This window comes from Canis lupus, chromosome 34 (assembly GCF_011100685.1).
Source record: "Canis lupus familiaris isolate Mischka breed German Shepherd chromosome 34, alternate assembly UU_Cfam_GSD_1.0, whole genome shotgun sequence".
NCBI classification, from domain to species: domain Eukaryota; kingdom Metazoa; phylum Chordata; class Mammalia; order Carnivora; family Canidae; genus Canis; species Canis lupus.
The window spans coordinates 21,605,955-21,625,199 of NC_049255.1; the positions used below are offsets into that span (position 1 = coordinate 21,605,955).

General features: G+C 38.8%; 1 protein-coding gene across 3 annotated transcripts in view; it reads left to right on the forward strand.

The window, feature by feature from the left end:
• TPRG1 (tumor protein p63 regulated 1) overlaps positions 1 to 19,245 on the forward strand; it is a 136,901-nt gene that overhangs the window by 28,775 nt on the left and 88,881 nt on the right. For all 3 annotated transcript variants that reach the window (XM_038583680.1, XM_038583681.1, XM_038583682.1), the window contains one exon: positions 8,782 to 8,873. In XM_038583680.1, coding sequence (XP_038439608.1) covers positions 8,782 to 8,873 — 92 coding nt within the window. The remainder of the gene's footprint in view (positions 1 to 8,781; positions 8,874 to 19,245) is intronic.

The following is a 19,245-nucleotide window of genomic DNA, read 5'->3' on the forward strand; positions in this document are numbered from 1 at the left end:
TCTGACTCTTGATTTTTGAATCAGGTCATGATCTTGGGGGTTGTGGGATCAAGCCTCATGTCAGACTCTGCACTATGTGTGGAGCCTGCTTGAGGTTCTCTCTCTCTGTCGGCTCCGTCTGCCCCTCTTCCTACTCACTCCCTCTCTAAAAAAAAAAAAAAAAAAAAAGAAAGAAAGAAAGATAGTTTGAACTTCTAGCATCTGGATCAAGTGGAGAGTGGGACAGTGCTTCCTGGGTTTGAGTACTTTTCCTTTCTTTCTCTCTCTCTCTATCTATCTCTCCTTCCTACTTATCAATGTTCTTGTTAGCACAATAATTGCTGGCTCATGGGCTATAATCAGTTGGTGGCAAAACTGGGGATCGTACAGTGTGGCAATGAAGATCATCTCATTTTTGAAGCATTCATGGGACAAATCTTGAAAAAAAATTTTTTTCAACTCAATCTTATAAATAAATGATGGCTAAGATGTTGTGATGATTTACAAGTTTTACTGACAAATCCTGATTTGGTAGCTTTTAAAACATCTTTGGTTAAGATAAAATTTTAACTAAAATGACTCAATGTATGAGTAGGTGTGTGCGTGTGTATGCATGTTCGAAGCTAACACATACCCCTATCATTTGTACTTAGCCACTCTGATGTGTTAAGCTGCTTTGGTAGGTGCTATACTATGTGTGTGTGTTTGTGTGAGTGTTTTTGCACATGCAGAGCATATGGTTTGTTTTCCAAAGTATGTGAACTTTATTGAATAAGCAAAATTAAGTTGTAAGATACATCTGTGAAGAAAATCAAAGCATCCCCTAAAGTTGTCTTATCTCTGGTAATGATGATGTACCAGTCACAGTTTGATGAGATAACAAGCATGAGTGGTATGGAATAAGAGATTCATCATGCTCAGAAGCTGGTGCAGTTATGAGGGCTGGCTGGGAAGTCTCTGCAAAGCTGTCGTCTTTGCACCTGGTGATGGGCCTGAAGTTGCTATAGGCCAACCAATTGGTAGTCATGAAGTGGGAATAGGGAATAAGGGAAACACTGGAACCTGTACAGACAAACCAGAATTCCTGAGGAAAAACTGGAATCTGTGTCTGTTTCCCACCAAGTCTAAACTTGAAGACATGAGTCCTTTCAGGAGAAGTTGGTGGCCTTTCTCCACTGAGCTGCACACTTACCAAGCCTAGGAAAAGGAGAATATGAGAAGGTCTAACTGCCAGCAGTAGCTGTAGGTCTGTCCAGGTGCTGCCCCGTACCACCAAGTGAAGCAGGGGGTATATAAGGGTGAATATAAGCTTCCACAGTGCCTGGCGGACTGCACTGATCTTCCACAGGGAAATAACTGATGTGTCACTTCTGCCTTGCAAATCTTACACTAATGTCTCTTGTGGCCAACTCTGCTTTGGAAATGGATAGGAAAGGAAATTCTAGAAAATGTAGTTCTAGCTTAGCTAAATCGACCCAGTCTAAAGCCACCATGGAGGCTTTGTTTGTGTGTGTGTTTGAATGATGTTTTTATTTGTATGGTTCTATGCAACTTATCAAGTGAAGTGCCCTGGAGTAACACTATAAGGTTGGTGGGGGAGAACTGCTCACTCTTGTACTAAACATAGTACAGTTTCAGGGGAGTGAAATTACCTGACCAAGTCACATGATATTAGTGAAAGAGCTATAGCTAGAATCTTTGTCTTCTGTCTGTAAGTCCAATGCTCTTCCTACCATCATGTACAATTGCTTTTATAAGTCAATCAGTGACTGACTCCAGTCCATTGGAAGAGTATCTTCTCCCTCGAATAAATAGACACAAACCCTAAGTTCTCAAGAGGTTGGGAGGGAAAACTTCTAATCTTGTTAATGAATTTAGAGTAGACTTGAGGACTCTTTAGGAGTTGTGAGGGCTACATTCCCAAGGCACTCAGCATTTGCTCTCCTTCAGACTGATAGATGAAATATATATATATATACACACACATATATATGTTTAGCATATGAGTATAATGAATGTGCTTTATATGTATTTTTATATTTTTATCTCTATATAAATTTCCCCATTTGCAATGTGTGAATAAAATACAAGTTTTATACAGAGGTTTAAATAGGCTTATTTGTAAATATGCTTAGTACAGTGCATGACATGTCTATTAACATTTTATAAGCAGCATCTCATTGCTATTATGAATGCTTTCTTATTGATTTGACATTCCTATTTCTATATTTGATCATAGGGAATGACATTAAGATGCCTGTGACCTCACCATGACTTCCAGGGTGAGATATAAATGTAGATGTATAGTTTCTATAGCAGTCAAGAGGTTTGAGTGAAGGAAACTAATTCATTTTCTCAGGGAATAATTCAATAAGACCCAGGCTCTGGATGATTCAGAGCTATTAAAGATTCATCATGAAGTATCACTTCTTAGAGCTGAAATGAGATCGACAGATGATCTGGTCCACTGATTCTCCATCTTTATCATGCAAACAAATGACCTGGAGATCTTGTGAAAATGCTGGTCTGATTCAGTAGGCCTGGAGTAAGGCATTAGATTCTGCATTTATATAGATTCTCTGGCGATAAGATGCAATCTGTCCATACAACATACCTTGAGTACCAAGGAGCTATCAACATTCTCATTTTCAGAAGTAACTAAGGCCCAGAGAGGGCATGTCAAGTGTCATAACCATTAATGACTGCTGACTTGCCCAAGAGGCTAGTAGTAAGTGCTAAAGCTGGGGTTAGAACCCAAGTATTCCAATTCCCAATTCATAGTTCTAGGATCCCACACAGCAATTAAAAAGAAGTGAGTTTACTACTGTGTAAGAATTTAAAGCATATAGGTTGTAAATTCAAAAGAACAGTAAGTAAATGAGCTGCGGAATTCCTTGATCAAGCATTTTGTTTCGTTAAATATTTTAAAATCATTTCACAGAAGGTGGTTTATTGTTAAAAAAAAAAAAAAGGAAAATGTCAATAAGCAAAATGAAAGTCACCTGCCCAACATTAACCAAGTATATTGAATGTGTGCTTATACATTTTGGTGTGTATCCTGTGTTGCTTTTTCCTGACCTGTGCAATTGGTTGCATAAAAATATTTCCTATGCCAATAACTATACTTCCATAAAATCACTTAACAATTTAGTTACATCCTGCTATGGAGAATATTCTACAATTTATTTAACTTTTGCTGGACATTGAAGTTGTTTCCTACTTACATCTTTTAACCCAGAAAGGAAAGTTACTCTTTGACTTGCTGTAGCAGAATGGCAGTCAGTTTCTTAGGGACCAGAAATAGATACCCAATGCTGTAATAAGAAAGAAGTTCAATTATATGAGTTTCAAACTGGATATGCAAAGATGTGACTGCTCTGGAAGTTAAAATTAATCCAGGAAAAACAAGAGACTCTGTCTCATGACCCTGAGATTATGACCTGAGCCAAAATCAAGAGTTGGATGCTTAAGCAACTGAGCCACCCAGGTGCCCCCAAGAGGCATTTTTAAGCATCATAACCTAATGCATTAGGTCATATCTCTAATGCATTAGATCATACCAGATTATAAAAGCAGTCAATCTGGTTCCTTAAACTTCTTATATTCTTTCATGTGGCATCAGGGATGTTGCTTCCTATCCACGGGCTTCCAGACTATCATTTATTTCCTGAACTGTGCCTTTCCAACACAGCAATATTTGTGCTCAAAGAAAAGGTCTTAGAGGATATCTAATCCAATCCCCGAAACACAGAAAGGAGATGTGACTTGTCCAAAGTCAACCAGTAATTTGGGGGGGCCATGCCAGAACTCCTGATGCTTTTTACCACCCCTCTAGAGCCTCTGACCTTGGTCAATGAATGAGAGGTCATGAGAATGTCTGAGGCACTGGCTATCACTCTGCTTGGATACTTTTTCCTCCTGTTTTTGTTCATTTGCTATTTTATTGCTTAGACATATCTAAAAAAGGCCTGGTGCCTTTTCTGAACAAAAGTACCACTCAAGGCTAATAACTCGAGGTATATTATGATAATCCCTTTAGTTGTGGAGACTGATATTCAAAAGCAACTTCTTATGAAAGGAACAATACTTGATATGCATGGGGAAAGATATTTTTAAACTCCCTGTAGGACTCTATATTTGCAGATACCTTATCAGAAAGTTGAAAGCGATTAGGGATGGGGAATTATCTCTAAATTTATACTTGAGAATGTAAATTACATACAAACTAATGGGACTAAAACTATTTGATCTTTTAATATTTAATTAATGGTTCCCCATGGCCTTTTTATAGCCTGTGTTCTATTGTGAGGAACGAGACTTTAATAAGCAGGTTCAGGACTTCCCATTGTGTAGCAAGATGTCATTGCTTTCATGACACTAATTTGGCTTTCATACTCTCTCCCTTTCCCTCTTCTCTTACTATAGGGTTCCCTGAGTCTTACTCTTGCATTGGGAACAACTAAATATATTATTTATATTATTATTGTCTGTGTGAGTCTCTTTCTGGTCTAGAAATTACATATCTCACTGGGCAAAAGGTTTCTTGATTCCCCTCCTTACACTGAAATCCCTTGAAAATTGTAATAAATTTGATGTTTCTTTCTGAGGGCAGATACTTAACAATAATAAATTAAGAGGCATTTCTTTTATTTTCAGAGAAAGACACATTTGCCCTGGACTTTACAAATCACATCCAATTTAGAGCTGTTTTTCTTCTCTTATGTGTTTATCACAAAGTGATTTCTATCTGGGCATGATGACACCCACAAGATAGATCTTATGGTATCTGAGTTCCTGGGAGCATTCCTTTTTTTATGGCCCCCTCCTCTTATTGTCTAGCTAGGGAGTCCAGTATATGGGAAACAGTTACCAGTGGACATATTATTTATGTGACGACTGGCCCCTGGCTAGTCTAATTTAAGGAACCATAAGGAAACACACACACACACACACACACACACACACACATCTTTGAAATTCCCTTAGTAGGTTTGTTTTGACTGAAGACGTTCTGTGCTGAACTATTAGAAAAGATATTGCCCACTCTGCTGTGTAAGGACTTGTAAATAAGGATTCCCCCCTCATGATTTTTCTTCAGATTTAGCATTAGAAATATATGTGTATTGGATGAGGTATACTTACTATTCCAGTGTACTTTCCTATTAGTCCTAGGTGGCATGGAGTCTTCAAGCTAATTGTTCCATTGCAGTGATCATTTGACCTCCAAATCCTGGTACTACTATTTTCCCTTCATTTAACGCTAACAATAAGAATGAAAATACAGTGTTTTATTATCCAGTGTTCCCAGAGGTTTTTGGCATTTCCCAACAGCTCCGTTACAGTTAATATTGTCTTATCAGCCCAGCAAGTAAGTAAACTGATGTCTGGAATGATAAGGACATAATATGGGACTCATGGCAAATAGAAAGGCTGAGATCTAAACCTTGCCCTAGACACAAGTCAGAGTGCTCACACACTATCTCATTTTCTACACTGAATGGCTGAAGTTAATTTATTCCAGTTAACCAATGATGACAAGCAGAAGAGAGTAAAATACTCTTATCAGGATACAGTGATTAACTGTTCCATAAAGTCACAACCACTGTTTCTGCTGAAGGTGAGAACACCACACTCAGTGAAGATGTTGGCAGAACTCCAGAGACTTCCCAACCATTTTGTAGAAGCCACACTGATGTTCAATATTTAAGTTTTGCAAAGGTATACAGTAAAACATCACCTCCATCCACTGTCCCATCAAGTGCCTCCCCCCACCAACCATAGGAGACCACTGTTAACATTTTCTAGGTATCCCTCTAGAGTTGCTTTAGCATATACAAGCATGTGCAAATATTTGTTCTTATCCCTTCTCTTTTTATACAAAAATGCAGCATATTTACCCTGTCTTCTGAACATTTTTTCTTTCATTTAATAATGCCTTTTGAAATCTTTCCATATTAACACAGATTTCCAATTTTTTTTGCACATTCATCATGTTCTATTGTATGGATATGTCCTCTATTATATCTAACAAGTCCCCTATTGATCTATATTTGCCTTATTTCCAAAATTTTGCTATTCACAAATAAGGCTGCAAAGAGCACTGTATAAACATCTGTCATTTTGCACATATGCAAGAACATCCATAGTATGACTTCAGAGAAGTGGAATGTGAATGTCTAGATCAAAGGAGAGATCATTTTTGGTAGATTTTGCCAAATGCTTTCCTTCGGGAAGACAAGTAAGGTTTTGAAAAATTCTACAATTTTATATTCATCTTCACATGTTCTGGCAAAGTGCCTGGTGTAGAAGCATTCAACAAAATGCTTATTTTAGGATTATTTCATTATTCTCCAATTTCACTTACAGTTTTTTTTTCTTCTGCAAAGTATTAGTTTCACTACTGAGCTATATTAGCTGAGGAAGAAATTATGTGGATATAAGAAAAGAGACAGGAAAAATAGGATGAATCATCAAAGAAAGTATGATTTTGAGCAGTGGGCTTGATGCAGCCAGGCTGTAATCACAGGGAGTTCGGGTTGGAGATGGGAACGTTGTCATGGGATTATAAAGGATTTCCCTCCAGCATAGTTTGGTCCTGCCAGTAGGGTCACTAGAACAGTGATGTTGATGCGGCCTTCTCTGTCAGTGGGGGCTCAAGGCATACTTGATTGATGCTCCAGAACTTACTGATTTTATGACTCACAGCTTCTACTAGGCATGGGCTGCCATATTAGCTTTCTGACAATCTGTGAACCAGCCGCAGAGAATGACAAAGGAGTCAGAAATTATTCAGTCCACTGGCTGACTATTCAATTCAACAGGAAATGTGTTAAATGAGAAAATCAGAATGTCTTGGTATAAGGGCTGTGATCATATTTTCTTAAAGACTTCCAGGAGGCTTTCATCATCAGCTTGGCTCAGAAAGCTTTTATTCAGTCTCCTCATTTGTCTTTATAGATAAAGAAATGGAGGCCAAGAAAACTCAAATCATTGGCTACAGGTCACAGAATTGATTTATAAGAGATCTGGAACAGGAACCCAGGTCACTTGACTCTGTTCGATGCACATTTCCTGGATGACTTGGGCTGTGCTAAGTGAATTGGATGGGGAGGTGCAGGACTAAGTAGGGAAAGCTCTACACCATTTCCCACCACTTCATCTGAAGCAGTGCCATTCTTTTCCTCATTTTCATATATGGATTCTCCTATTATAAGTTTTTTTTTCCCATGACCAATGGATTCTGTGGCCAAAATATTTCAAAGCCTTTTATCGCTGAGAAAGCAAACAAACCCAAATCCTACCACCACCCTACCTCTGAGAGGAAAAGGTATTTGAATGGGTCCTAGGCCATCCTAGTATCCTGGTTTCCTTTTGTGAGAAGAGAGTCTCAGCCTGGGAGGATTGGAAATGTTAATATTAGAGAATATGTGGTTAGTATTAAAGTCCTGTTATATAGAGAATATTCAAGAACTGGCAACCTACTTGTCAGTAGCTCAGGGCTGGGAATGAGGCCAGCACTGCATTGTAGGTGGGGCAATGGTATGTCTATTTTCTTGTCTCTACCACATCTTAGCTGAGTGAACTTGACAAGTTACTTCCCCACACTGGCCCCTGTTTCCACACCTATAAAATTAAATGTCTTAAACTAGATAACCCCTGGGCTGCAGTGGTTCTCAACCTTGGCTACACATTGGAGTCATCTGGCATGCTTTAAAAAATCCTGATGTACTGATATGTGGGTCCCATCCACTGAGTATCTGATATGATTGCTCTGGTGTGAGGCCTGGGCATTAGAATTTGTAAAAGTTCCCTTGGTGATTTTGATGTGTACTCAAGGTTGAGAGTAATTGTCTAGAGAGCCACAGTTCTCATAGTACAGTCCCACACCAATAGCATCGCCTGTGAACATGTTGGAAATACAGATGCTTGGGCCCACTCCAGACCTATAAACTCAGAAACTCTGAAAACAATGCCCAGCATTATGTTTTTGATTCTCATGTACACTGAATTTTAGGAATCACTGAGCTAGAGGTCTATGAATTTCTTATCGGAAAAGGGTTAATCAGCTTTTAAACGAGAGGTAGGCCCATAGGAGGAACACCTGTTTGGAGAAGGGTAAAGGATGCAAGGCAAGGAGAAAAAAAAGTTAATTCTCCAGAGTCAGCTAAAATTATGGTAAGAATATTAGAAAAAGTTTTTCGGGACACCTAGGAGGTTCAATGGTTGAGCGTCTGCCTTCAGCCCGGGGCATGATCATGGAGTCCCAGGATCGAGTCCCACGTCAGGCTCCCTGCAAGGAGCCTGCTTTTCTCTCTGCCTATGTCTCTGCCTCTCTCTCTCTCTCTGTCTGTCTTTCATGAATAAATAAATAAAATCTTTAAAGAAAAAAAGAAAAAGGTTTCTCTTAGATGTTATATTGCCATGTGCTCTTTGAAGAGAGAAAGGTTTGATTTAAAAATATATATATATATTGCAAAATCCTTTGAACTTTCTGGTAAACATGCTTGTCAAAGAAAACTGGCACTCTGAAAATGGCTCTTTTCATTTCTATGAGAAAGTATGAGTATGATCATGGAAGACAGGACTCGGATCACTTTGGTCCCACCCAAGAAGAACAGCTTAGTAAATACCAGAGTTCAAGACTAAGTTCCCCGGCAGGCTGTTCCTAGAACAAACAGACAAACGCAAGACCTATCTTTCCCATCAGCTTTCTGGAGGAGACTACGGATTATACTCACTAATCATAAGCAAAAAAGACAGCTCAGTTTTCTCTAAACCAAGTATTTTCTTTTTCCCATTCAGCCTGGGGCCATTGAGACTGCCATGGAAGACTTGAAAGGCCACATAGCCAAGACTTCTGGAGAGACAATTCAAGGCTTCTGGCTCTTGACAGAGTGAGTAGTTATGGCTAAGTGAAGGACAATAGAAATCTAGCATTTTCCTTAACACCACTATAACAGAATAGGAGATAGATACGTGGAAGAATTGCTTCTGGATGCCACGTAAGAATTGACTGGCATATCCCCCAGTTACAAAATAAAGTTTTGTGGTGCCCTATGGCTGATGCATTACTAGGTTTGACTCCTACAACAATTTTCTGGGCTAGTCGCTTTACTCCGCTATCACCCTGACTCGCTTAGGTCAGACCCTCATCATGGCTCTCAAGAAACATGGCATTGGCCTCCTCACCAATCTCTTTGTTTCCAACCTCTGTCTCTTACAAGTACTCTCTTCCAGCCATATCAGGTTAGTAACCATCCCACTCTGGGTACAGTGGAAAAGAAGGTTAGAAAAGATGAATGACGTCAATGTATACAGTTCGAATTTTATCTTATGTATGGTAACATGGGCCCATGAAACCAAGGAAATCATGCAGGATAGAGAAGACAGGCCATCAGTCCAAAATTAGGATAAAAACCAAGTCTAACACTTGAGTCCTTATTCCTTTAATAAGTGCTCCATTTATCCCCAAGGCTTATCTTAGCTTTCATTGCAAATGACACCATGAAGATGGTTACCTTTGTGTCTTGCCCTGAAACTTTGGTGTCTATGACTTTTTCTTTGCTTACCAGGAGACTATTAGGAATACCATGGTCTTTACAATGATAAGTGATATATTCACATAATAAGAGAAAGAGACACCTCTTTTCTGCTATAGAATCTTTTTTTTTTTTTCCTGCTATAGAATCTACAGTATTAAATGAAGAATGTAGTTAGAACTCTATTTTGGATACTCAGTTGGTTCAGTGAGTTTTCTGGCTCCAAAGGCTCCAGCAGAAAAGCTCAGTAATTCCTATACTTCTAGTAAAAAGAATCATTTAATCTTTCACCCCTGGGCAGGACATCTTCTTTGACTAAGTTTTTTTTTTTTTTTTTTTCTGGTGGTGGGTGATGGGCAACACTTGAATGTTCAACCTTCCAGGCCAGCAGAACAACTCCCTCAGTCAATGGAATGTAGAACCAGATCATCTGTGGGTCCATCTGACTGACTGCCATATTACATTATTGTCTCAAAGGGGTTCTATGAACTGAATAAAAATGAGCTTGGAAAGCCAAATTGACCATTTCTAAGCATTTGTTTCTTCATGTTTAGACTAGAGATTATGATATGCGCCTGAGGAATTGTTACAAGGGCTAAGTGAGAAAGCATGGTGAAACTCTTAGGCCCCAGCCCATAGGGGATTTTCAACAGATGTCAGTGTTCCTCCTCTGTTCACAAGTTCTAACTATTGGTAAAGTCCTTTTGTGTTTGTTTGTTCGGTTACCTCTGCCCTTATTTCTGTCCTATCCTTCTCTATCTCTTTCATCTCTGGGTTATCTGTAATGAGAAGAAAAGTCTATAATTTAGGTTTTCTACTTATTCATTTTTACCAATGCATATTTTACACCCCACCTTCCATGTGCAAGGTAAAATTTGACTTGTGCAAATAAAATGTCTGCCTTGATTAGGACAGATGTCTACTTAAATTCTGAAGGTCTAATCAGAAAAAGACACCTATTTTGTTTCTACAATGAATTTCATTTATAAGAAAAAATACATGAATGGTGTCTTTCAAAATCCAGGTGTGGCATTTTGAATTCTCAAATAATAAAATCAACAATTTCTTTAATATTGCATGTTTTAATTGTCTTATTTGTATGGAAATTTGTCTTATTTTTGTTTGTTTGTTTGAGTGTTTTTGTTCAGTGATTATAAAGGCCAGTAGATTTAATTTGTCCAAAAACAAAGGAGACTATGATCTGCATTGAGACTTAGCACCATAATTCTGTCTGTTTGATTTAACATCAACTGGGATGATTAATAAGACCAGAAGTTTTCAGATATATTTGAACAGTTTACGCCTCAAAGACTCAAGTTTTGCACCTAGCTATGACCCTAATGGGAAGCTCAAAGAGTTAGTAAGGACTATCTGGCAACTAGTTTTCTATTTCTCTTTTGCTTTGTGGTATTCATTTATTTTATAGAGAATAATGAGGGATGTATCCTGTTTACTTGAAATTTTAAGCAATCATTGTCATATGCTGTCAGACTTTCTTCCTTTGCACTTTGGAACCATTTCTCCTCTTTATTTTATTCTTTTTAAAGATTTATTTTATTTTGAGAGAGAGGGAGCAGAAGGGAAGGACAGAGGGAAGGAAAGGGAGAGGGAGAGAGAATCCAAAGCCAACTCCATGCTGAGTGTGAAGCTCGACATGGGGCTCAATCCCGTGACCTCAAGATGATGACCTGAGCCAAAACCAAGAGTCAGACACTTAACCAATTAAGCCGCAGAGGCGCCCCCCCCCCCACCATTTCTCCTCTTTAGATGGTAGTCTTTTGTGTTCTTTTTTTTTTTTTTTTTTTTTTTTTTTTTTTTTTTTTTTTTTTAGTCTTTTGTGTTCTTTTTGGTCTTCCTCTCTGTCAAAATCCTTCTACACCTCTTCCTGCCATCTATTAAGAAAGATTTGATTCCAGTCATTTCTACCATAGTAAGAATTTGACAGTTGCTTTTCTTTGCCTGTTAAGTCTTAAAGCTGATTTAGACTGCCTTCTTGTAGAGAAAGAGCTGCCAATTGTAACTAAGAGGTTCAGGCATATGGGCTAAATGAATAGGTTCCCAGTCACTGTGACTGTTCAAGCAGAAGATGGGAGGCATTTATCAAAGGAAGGGCATGCCTAGAGATTCTGAATGACCTTTCGCAATAAAGTCTTTGTTTATTTGTAACACACCAATGTAGGGAAGGTAAATACGACCATAAAAATAGTCAAACGATATTCAACCCAAATATTCTCCCAAAAAACAACAGCAAAACAAAACAAAAAACTAAAGCAAACTATAAATACACAGGCACACTAAAGTGAGAGCCTGGCGACTACTCTTGTCTTCTTTTCTCTTTTTTCTACTGAGATGAGACCCATCCATTCAATTCTTATGATTTACAGAGGCAATACTATATAACAGCTTCCTCAACTGCATCAACCACACAAGACTCTTTCAAGTGTAACACTTTTTTGTGTGTGTGACGGATATGACTGGGCTTTATGCACATCAATGGTTAGTTCCTTTTATGGAAATGAGAAACTCCTAGCTACTATCCAACAGTTTAAAGAATATTCGCTTTCAAACAAGTATTTCAGTTTCAGAATGATAAGAGTGAACACCCTTCTCATGTATACAGCACATTACAAAAGAACTTCATGTCCATGAACTTGCTTTATGTTCACTACAGCCTTGCTGGTTTTGTGATTGCCTTTTAATGGATAGGAAATGGAGATGAAGGGTGAAGAAGTGGGCAGATAACAGAAAAAGTGAGGAAGGCAGACTGCAACCCCACACTAGCTGGGTTCTGATTCTTTCCCAAAGGGAGTAAGGTGTAGGTGTGGGGTGACTAATGAGCTCAGCTCAACCTTTAGTCATGGGTGATCAGAGAAGTGGTTTGATATAGAAAGGTGATGTGGGCACTATCATGAGTGCTTAAAGGCCTTAAGTATCAGGTTTAAGAACTTAGATTCTACCCCATAGGTGATGGGGAGACACTGATGGGTGACAAAAGTGTGACTGTATTTCTATTTTATAAAGATCACTGAAGGCCATAATCCCTTATCTAAAACCCTTGGAGCCATATGTGAATCAGATTGAGGATGTGTCAGATTTTAGAAAGGTAAAACAATGCATATGTGTTTTATTTTGTGCCCCCAGTAGAAGTCTAGGACAGCACCCCCCATTAATCAAACACATTAACATTTTTGCAGGGAAATATGTGATAGTAAAAATAGAAGAAATGGCTTCATGTTGGTTAAGATTGGGTTTTACCACAAGGTGCATTTACTATTCTCAGGACTTTATTGGATTTGGAATTGTGGATGAAGGTGTATGGCCTATAGATGTTGGAAATGTGAAGGATCAATGCATGGGTGGAAGGCTGGATGACAAATCAGATACTGTGCAGTACAATGGGGTCTGATGCAATGCTAGGCTGGGGCTGGTCTACACTGGTTTATGACAGGTGAATGTTATAATCTTAGGAATGATTGTTAATGATTAAAATGTAAAATTCCACACTAAATAAATTTAAAACAAAGGCAATATACTGAAAAACTCCTTACTTTCTGACTTTTTTACTTCATTTTGCTGTTCCGTTTGATCTTCATGCCTACTGTATTTGTGTAGTGGAAATGCTACATGATGGCGCACCACTGTGCACCTCTTCTCAACTGTGCCTTCAGTGTTGTCACATTGGTAGCTTGGAATTGACCCTGGTGGCAGCAAGTAAACCATGGAAGTCAGCAAACATGAGAGATCAGAGCTCCTTTTATTGCTTTGTTGATTGTCTAAACTCAAGAAAGTGACAGAGAACATTTTGACAATGCAGATTAAACTTAAAAGTATGTCATGTCTGTGGCTGTGATGCTGCAATAAGACACATGAAAAATTGAGGGAATATTTTTCCAGCATTTAGAAAAACTATTATACAATTCCACAAAAGTCACCTTTTCCTTTGAAGAACCCTGAACAGACAGCTGAAGGAAGCTTATTGCCAAGTGGAGGCTGTAAGGTTGCTGAGGGTCCATGTTCTGGGCATGAGGCTTTGGCCAGAGTCCATAGCTGTTCTCATACCTACAGAGCTGATCCTCAGTCCAGGCTGGAAATTATAAAAAGCCTCTTCTTTTTGTTACATCCCTCTTGTGCTCTCTACTGCAAAAGTGTAACAAGGGGCACACTTTAAAGAAGAAATGCTTAATGGAATTCTGTTGTTTAGCATAGAGCATGTACTGAAGGGTGCATATGGGACTGAGAGGCAAACTAATAACCCACAGAGCTGGACTTTGTGGATCTCTGTGTTTAATCATCTGTGAGGAAGGAGTTCAGGGCAACTCTTGGGCTTTGGCCTGGGAAACTGATGGGTTCACTCTACCACCATTCCAGGTTTAGAAGGAAATGATAACTACGTTATTGAGAGCACGCCATATGCCAAACGTTGCAGAAAGAACTTTGTGCATGCAATCTCATTTAATTATGCCAACAATCTTGTCATTTGCTTTTTATAGAACTTGCTGAATACTGTTTTGGGGGAAAAATGTGTGTGAGATGTCCATAGAGGATGCACATGGAGATGTTGAATGGATGGCTTTACATATGGATCCAGATACTATCTCTTAAGTAGTTTTTTCAAAAGGGACAGTAATCCTGACATATTTTGTTTCTTATCGTCTTACCTTCTCTAGAATCTAAGTGCATTAAGTAATATTAAGTCAGTAAAGACATTTTCCAAGGGATATCAACCAAATTCAAGTGAGCTGCTTTGTGACGTCCTAAATATATACAGGTGTATTATTCAGTCAGATTAGAAAAATTAGTTTGAAGGCACTTGGGTGAAGATATGAGAATGATGGACAGAGAGGCCAAGCAGAGAACTGTAGAGACGCAACCATCAACTCCAGTTAGATCCCAGGTAGCTGAAACCATTAAGAATAGAACCCTAAGAAGACTCCAGTTAGGACCCAGGCCTCCAGTCCAGTCCATCCTGGAGTTATATATGCCTCTGTAGTTGTTAAGACAGGGTGGTGTTTATCTTAACTTTATTTCCTCCTCTCACTGTCCTTCTTGGCCCTTCTGGGAAAGAACTTTTTAAAGAAATTGTGTGAAGAAATTTAGAAGTGATCCATTAAGGCAACACCAAGGAGAACACCTTGACACTCCGTGAAGCCTCAAAAATTGTGTTATAATGGCAATGAAGTGGCTCTTCAGTAGAATGTACTCAAGATGTCTTTGTATACAGTGCTTAAGGAGGCAGGAGGAGATGGGATCTTCTCTCCAACACATTAGTCCAAAGTGGTGGGGCGGATGTTCTCATTCCTCTTATTTCTAAATGATAAGACTTGCCTCCAGTGGCTGGGGGTCAAGTAACTCTCACTCTTCATCTTTCTGGAAAATACTTATGGTGTTTCATCGCCTACCTTCCCCTGAACCCGCTGAGAAAGAAAGAGTCTTGAATTTGGAGTCAGATGGTTTTTGTTTTTTGTTTTTGTTGTTGTTGTTGTTGTTGTTTTTGTTTGTTGTTTTGTTGTTGTTGTTTTTGTTTGTTTTTTGTTTGTTTGTTTTGTTTTGTTTTGTTTTGAGTCGATGATTAGGTTCGAATCCTGGTTCTGCTACTCACTATCAGTGTAGCTCAGTAAACAAGAAGTAGGTTTTGCCATTTGGTTTTTTAATTAGGGTATTTGTTTTAATACAGTCTTTAGTCCATTAGAAATTCACCGTCTTTGAAAGAAGCAAAGCCAGTGTTAGTTTTTGGTGTATTTTTCCTTCTAGCCTTTCTTCACACATCTTTGCCAAAGATTGGTTATAATATTAATAAATAACCTTTATGAGACATTTAAATTGTACCACATGTCCTGATAAATGATTTCCCTGCATTTGCTGTGATACTGGTATAATACGTCTGACTTTGATGATCTCTAAATGGCACTTCCCTTAGGCTTTTCCTTGTATTTTTCCTTGTTATCATGTAGTTTTTGTAAAGGTACTTGATCATTCATCTATTATTGGGTGATTATTTTCCAAACTGTCAGTGGTTACACAAATTTAAGGATTTATATTATTCTTTTAAAATTGAAGCACTCAGTGAAGGATATTTACCAGTAGGGCAGAGTAAGACTCCACAAGTAGAAAGAGAAATGAAAACATATAAGGCCTTCTCCATTTATATTTTGATCCTTTAAAAAAAGAATATTCTATAGCACTTTGTAGTTAAAAAGTGCTCTGCTGCATTTAATCCAATCTTCATAGCAATTATTTGAAGTAGGAAACATTGCCTCCAGTTTGCAGGTGAGTAAATCAAGACTCAGAAGTGTAACAGAGATGAAAACAGAACTGGGGCTCTGATGCATTGTGCTGCCTTGACTTTTGCTAAAATGATCCTTTTGCTGTTGTGCCCAGATTCCACATGTGCCCCTTATTGGATTATATTCTGTCTTTCTTCCAGCAGAAACTGATGGGATAAAGTCACAAGTCTGTTTCTTGGGCTGGGTGGGCTACACGAAAGTGTGTAGGACATCTCTGCTTGATTTAGACAGATTTCACAGACAGAAAGAGTTATGCTGGTAGTTTAAATAAAAAGAGAGGCATCCTGAGAGAGAAAGGATTGCTGGGGAACAGACAACTGGGGAATATTTCTCAGGCACAGGGTGCCCTGGCATTAATGGATCCCCAAAGTGGCACTATGGGTGACCACTTTTCACACCAGCCCTTGCATTTGATCCTCAGACAGATCCATGGGAGGAGGCCAAGAGGAACTCTTGGCTTTATTTTATGAATGAAGAAACCCAGAGATTAAATGGCTTGCCTAAGGGCAACTACTTATTAAGGTTGTAGGAGGGCTTGCCTTCACAGTACCCCTCACCCAGCCTCGTTGTCTTCTCATCCTGTGTCTCTTGCTGCTTTTCATGAGTTTTCGTCTCCTAAGACAGTGATCACTGTAGTTTAAGTGGCCTAAATGTGCCTCATTGTGCCTATGTCTGGTTTCTTTGTGGATTGTCTGTTGTTTGCAGAGAGGAGGGCAGAGACTTACTGAGCAGGTTCAAAGAACTTTTCCTCTTTTCTTCTCCAGATCATACTCCCTGTGCCATTCATTTGACTTTATTTAGTGTTTTCCTAGAGTCAACTCAAAAGTCCAATACCTGCAGGAGCAGGTGGGTGTCACTGATGGGCTAAGGCCAATCATAACTTTATCTTGTTCCAGTCTAATTTTAAGGCATGATGAACTACTTTTGTAATGAACAATACTGCTACTGATCATTTTTAAAAAGTAGAAAGACCCCAAAGAACCCTGGAAATCAGGGATTTCTCATCTTTCTGGTCATGAGTAATAAGCATACTATGCAAATTGAATTAACATTCTGAAATGTATCTCATACCCAACCCCATCCATTTTTGCATACATCCTATTCTAGACCTTGTTACTCAGAGTGGTCTTAGAATGAGTACATCAGCATCATCTAGGGATTTGTTAGCAGTGCTAATCCTCAGGACCCATGCCAGACATACTAAACCTAAGTCTGTGTTTTCACAGGATCCCCAGTTGATTTCTATGTACGTTAAAATTTAAGAAACCCTTGTTCAGGTAGGTCACTCTTGTGCTTCTCATCAGAGGACTTTCATGGCTCCCCATTGCCTACATATTCTCCTGTTGCATCCTCAAAACCCTGCGTGTTATGGAATGAATTTTGCCTTCTAATCTTATTTACTGTTAAACCCCTTTACAAATCCTTGGTCAAAGTGAACAGCCTCCTGGTTTCTAAAAGTTCCTGACACAGTGCTTTGGCATGATCATCATGATTATACTCACTCACTTGCTTATTCTGTATGTCATTCTCTCCTATACGTTTGTTCAGAACTTTCCTGTCCTTCAGAGGTGCTATGTCTATAAAGCCTTTCCATATTAATTCAGTCAGAATAATCCTTTTCTTCTTTCTGGTCACGTTGTATTACATATAGCATAGTTTACTGTGAGCACTGTGAGGAAAGCATTCCTTAAGGCAGGGCCTGATTCTGATTCACTTCTGTCCAAGCCCATCTCTGCCCACCTCCCAGTAGTATCTGGCATGTAGAGGCTCAGAACGCATCATGAACTTGACTTGAATTTAATTCTGAGAGAGTTATCTACTGTTTGAAACCCTTCACTGAACTAGCAGGGTCCATCCATCGGGTCCTGCCTCCGTTTTTCTGGGCCTCCAAAAGACCTCTTGCATCCTTGGGTGAAAGCACTCAAGCTGGAAAGTGCCTCAAATCCATTAAGATGTTAATGACCTGTGGCAGGACTCTGGCAGCAACAAAAGCACCTCTGTTGCCAGAAACCATTTATACTGGGTGGGTGTTTTCGACAACCACTTAATTAAACACATTGCTTTTCTCTATAAATTCCCCATGGCAGGAGACACATCCAGATAGCTAATGGTCCCGGAGTGACCTGAATTATAGGACAGCGAGGGCATTTAGTTACTGCAGTCACAAATGTACTTGGAAATGTTTGTTTTCCCAAGACTGCTACCAATTAGGGAGGAGTCAGAAAGAGCCAAGAGGTGAAAAAAGTCTGATGCAGCTAAATACCCAGGTCCATCACTTGTGAGCCATGTGACCTTGATTATACAAATCTCTTATATCCTCTGGGCCTCAGTTTTATTAGTTATAAAATGGGGATGGAAAACAGGTTATTAATTTAAGGATTAAATTACTTAAGATACGTGGAACACTCACGATTTTTGCTACATGGTATGTGCCACATGAGAGTTGGCTTTTATTTTTATTATTATTTTTATTGTTATTATTTATTTATATTCACTCATTCATACATTCATTTGTGTATTTACTAAGCTTGTCTCATAAGACAAACTCCACCCCAAGTGATGAAAATACAGAAGCAACAAAACAAGACTTTTGTGTTCATGGAGTTCTCCGTCTAGAGGGAAAGAGGATATATAAATGAAGTCATGATATATGTTGATATACAGCCCTACAAATGACCTTTCAGGAGCATAGAACTTTGTATTTGCGTTGTTGACTTAGGTAAGGGGGATATCCAGGACTAAAGAAGGAAGAGACATTTCCAAAAATATATAATGAGGAAGAACATCCCAAGAAGAGGGAAGAATATAAGTAGAGTAACAGACATAGGCTCGGGAAAGCACAGTGTGTCTGGATTATAATGATCAAAAGTAAGAGAGCTAGAAATAAGCTAGAAAGGTAGAAAGGAAGCAGAGAGTCAGGAATTTTGAATGGCTGGCTAAGGAGTTTGGATCGCATTTTTTCCTGCAATCATAAATTGGAGATCCATAGGTCACTCAAATGCCTTTAAATCAGCTATGTATTGGGATGATCACTCCCCATTATCTTACACTGGCCTCTCTTTATTCCCTTGATGCAGTGATGTGTTGTGGTCTCTGCCAGTCATGAAAGCCAACTGTATGCATCTCTTCCAACTACATGATCAGTGACCTTACCTTGGTATCTTGAAATCAGTTGTGTTAGGATAATTTATAACAAGGAAATGAAATGAGGGCATCATCATTATCATTATTATTATTTTAGAAAGTGTTTACTATTTACAGCACACCACTACCATTATGTTTCCTTCATGACTACTATAAGCATTTCTTTCTAGAGTTACTGAAAGATATTGAACAGGCAGTTGACTTTTTTAGAAAGGTAATAGGTTTTGGAAATAATTTACCAATAACCTAAATTTAATCTTGATTATTTCAGGGTCTGCCAATGTGTGTTTCAGTAAAGA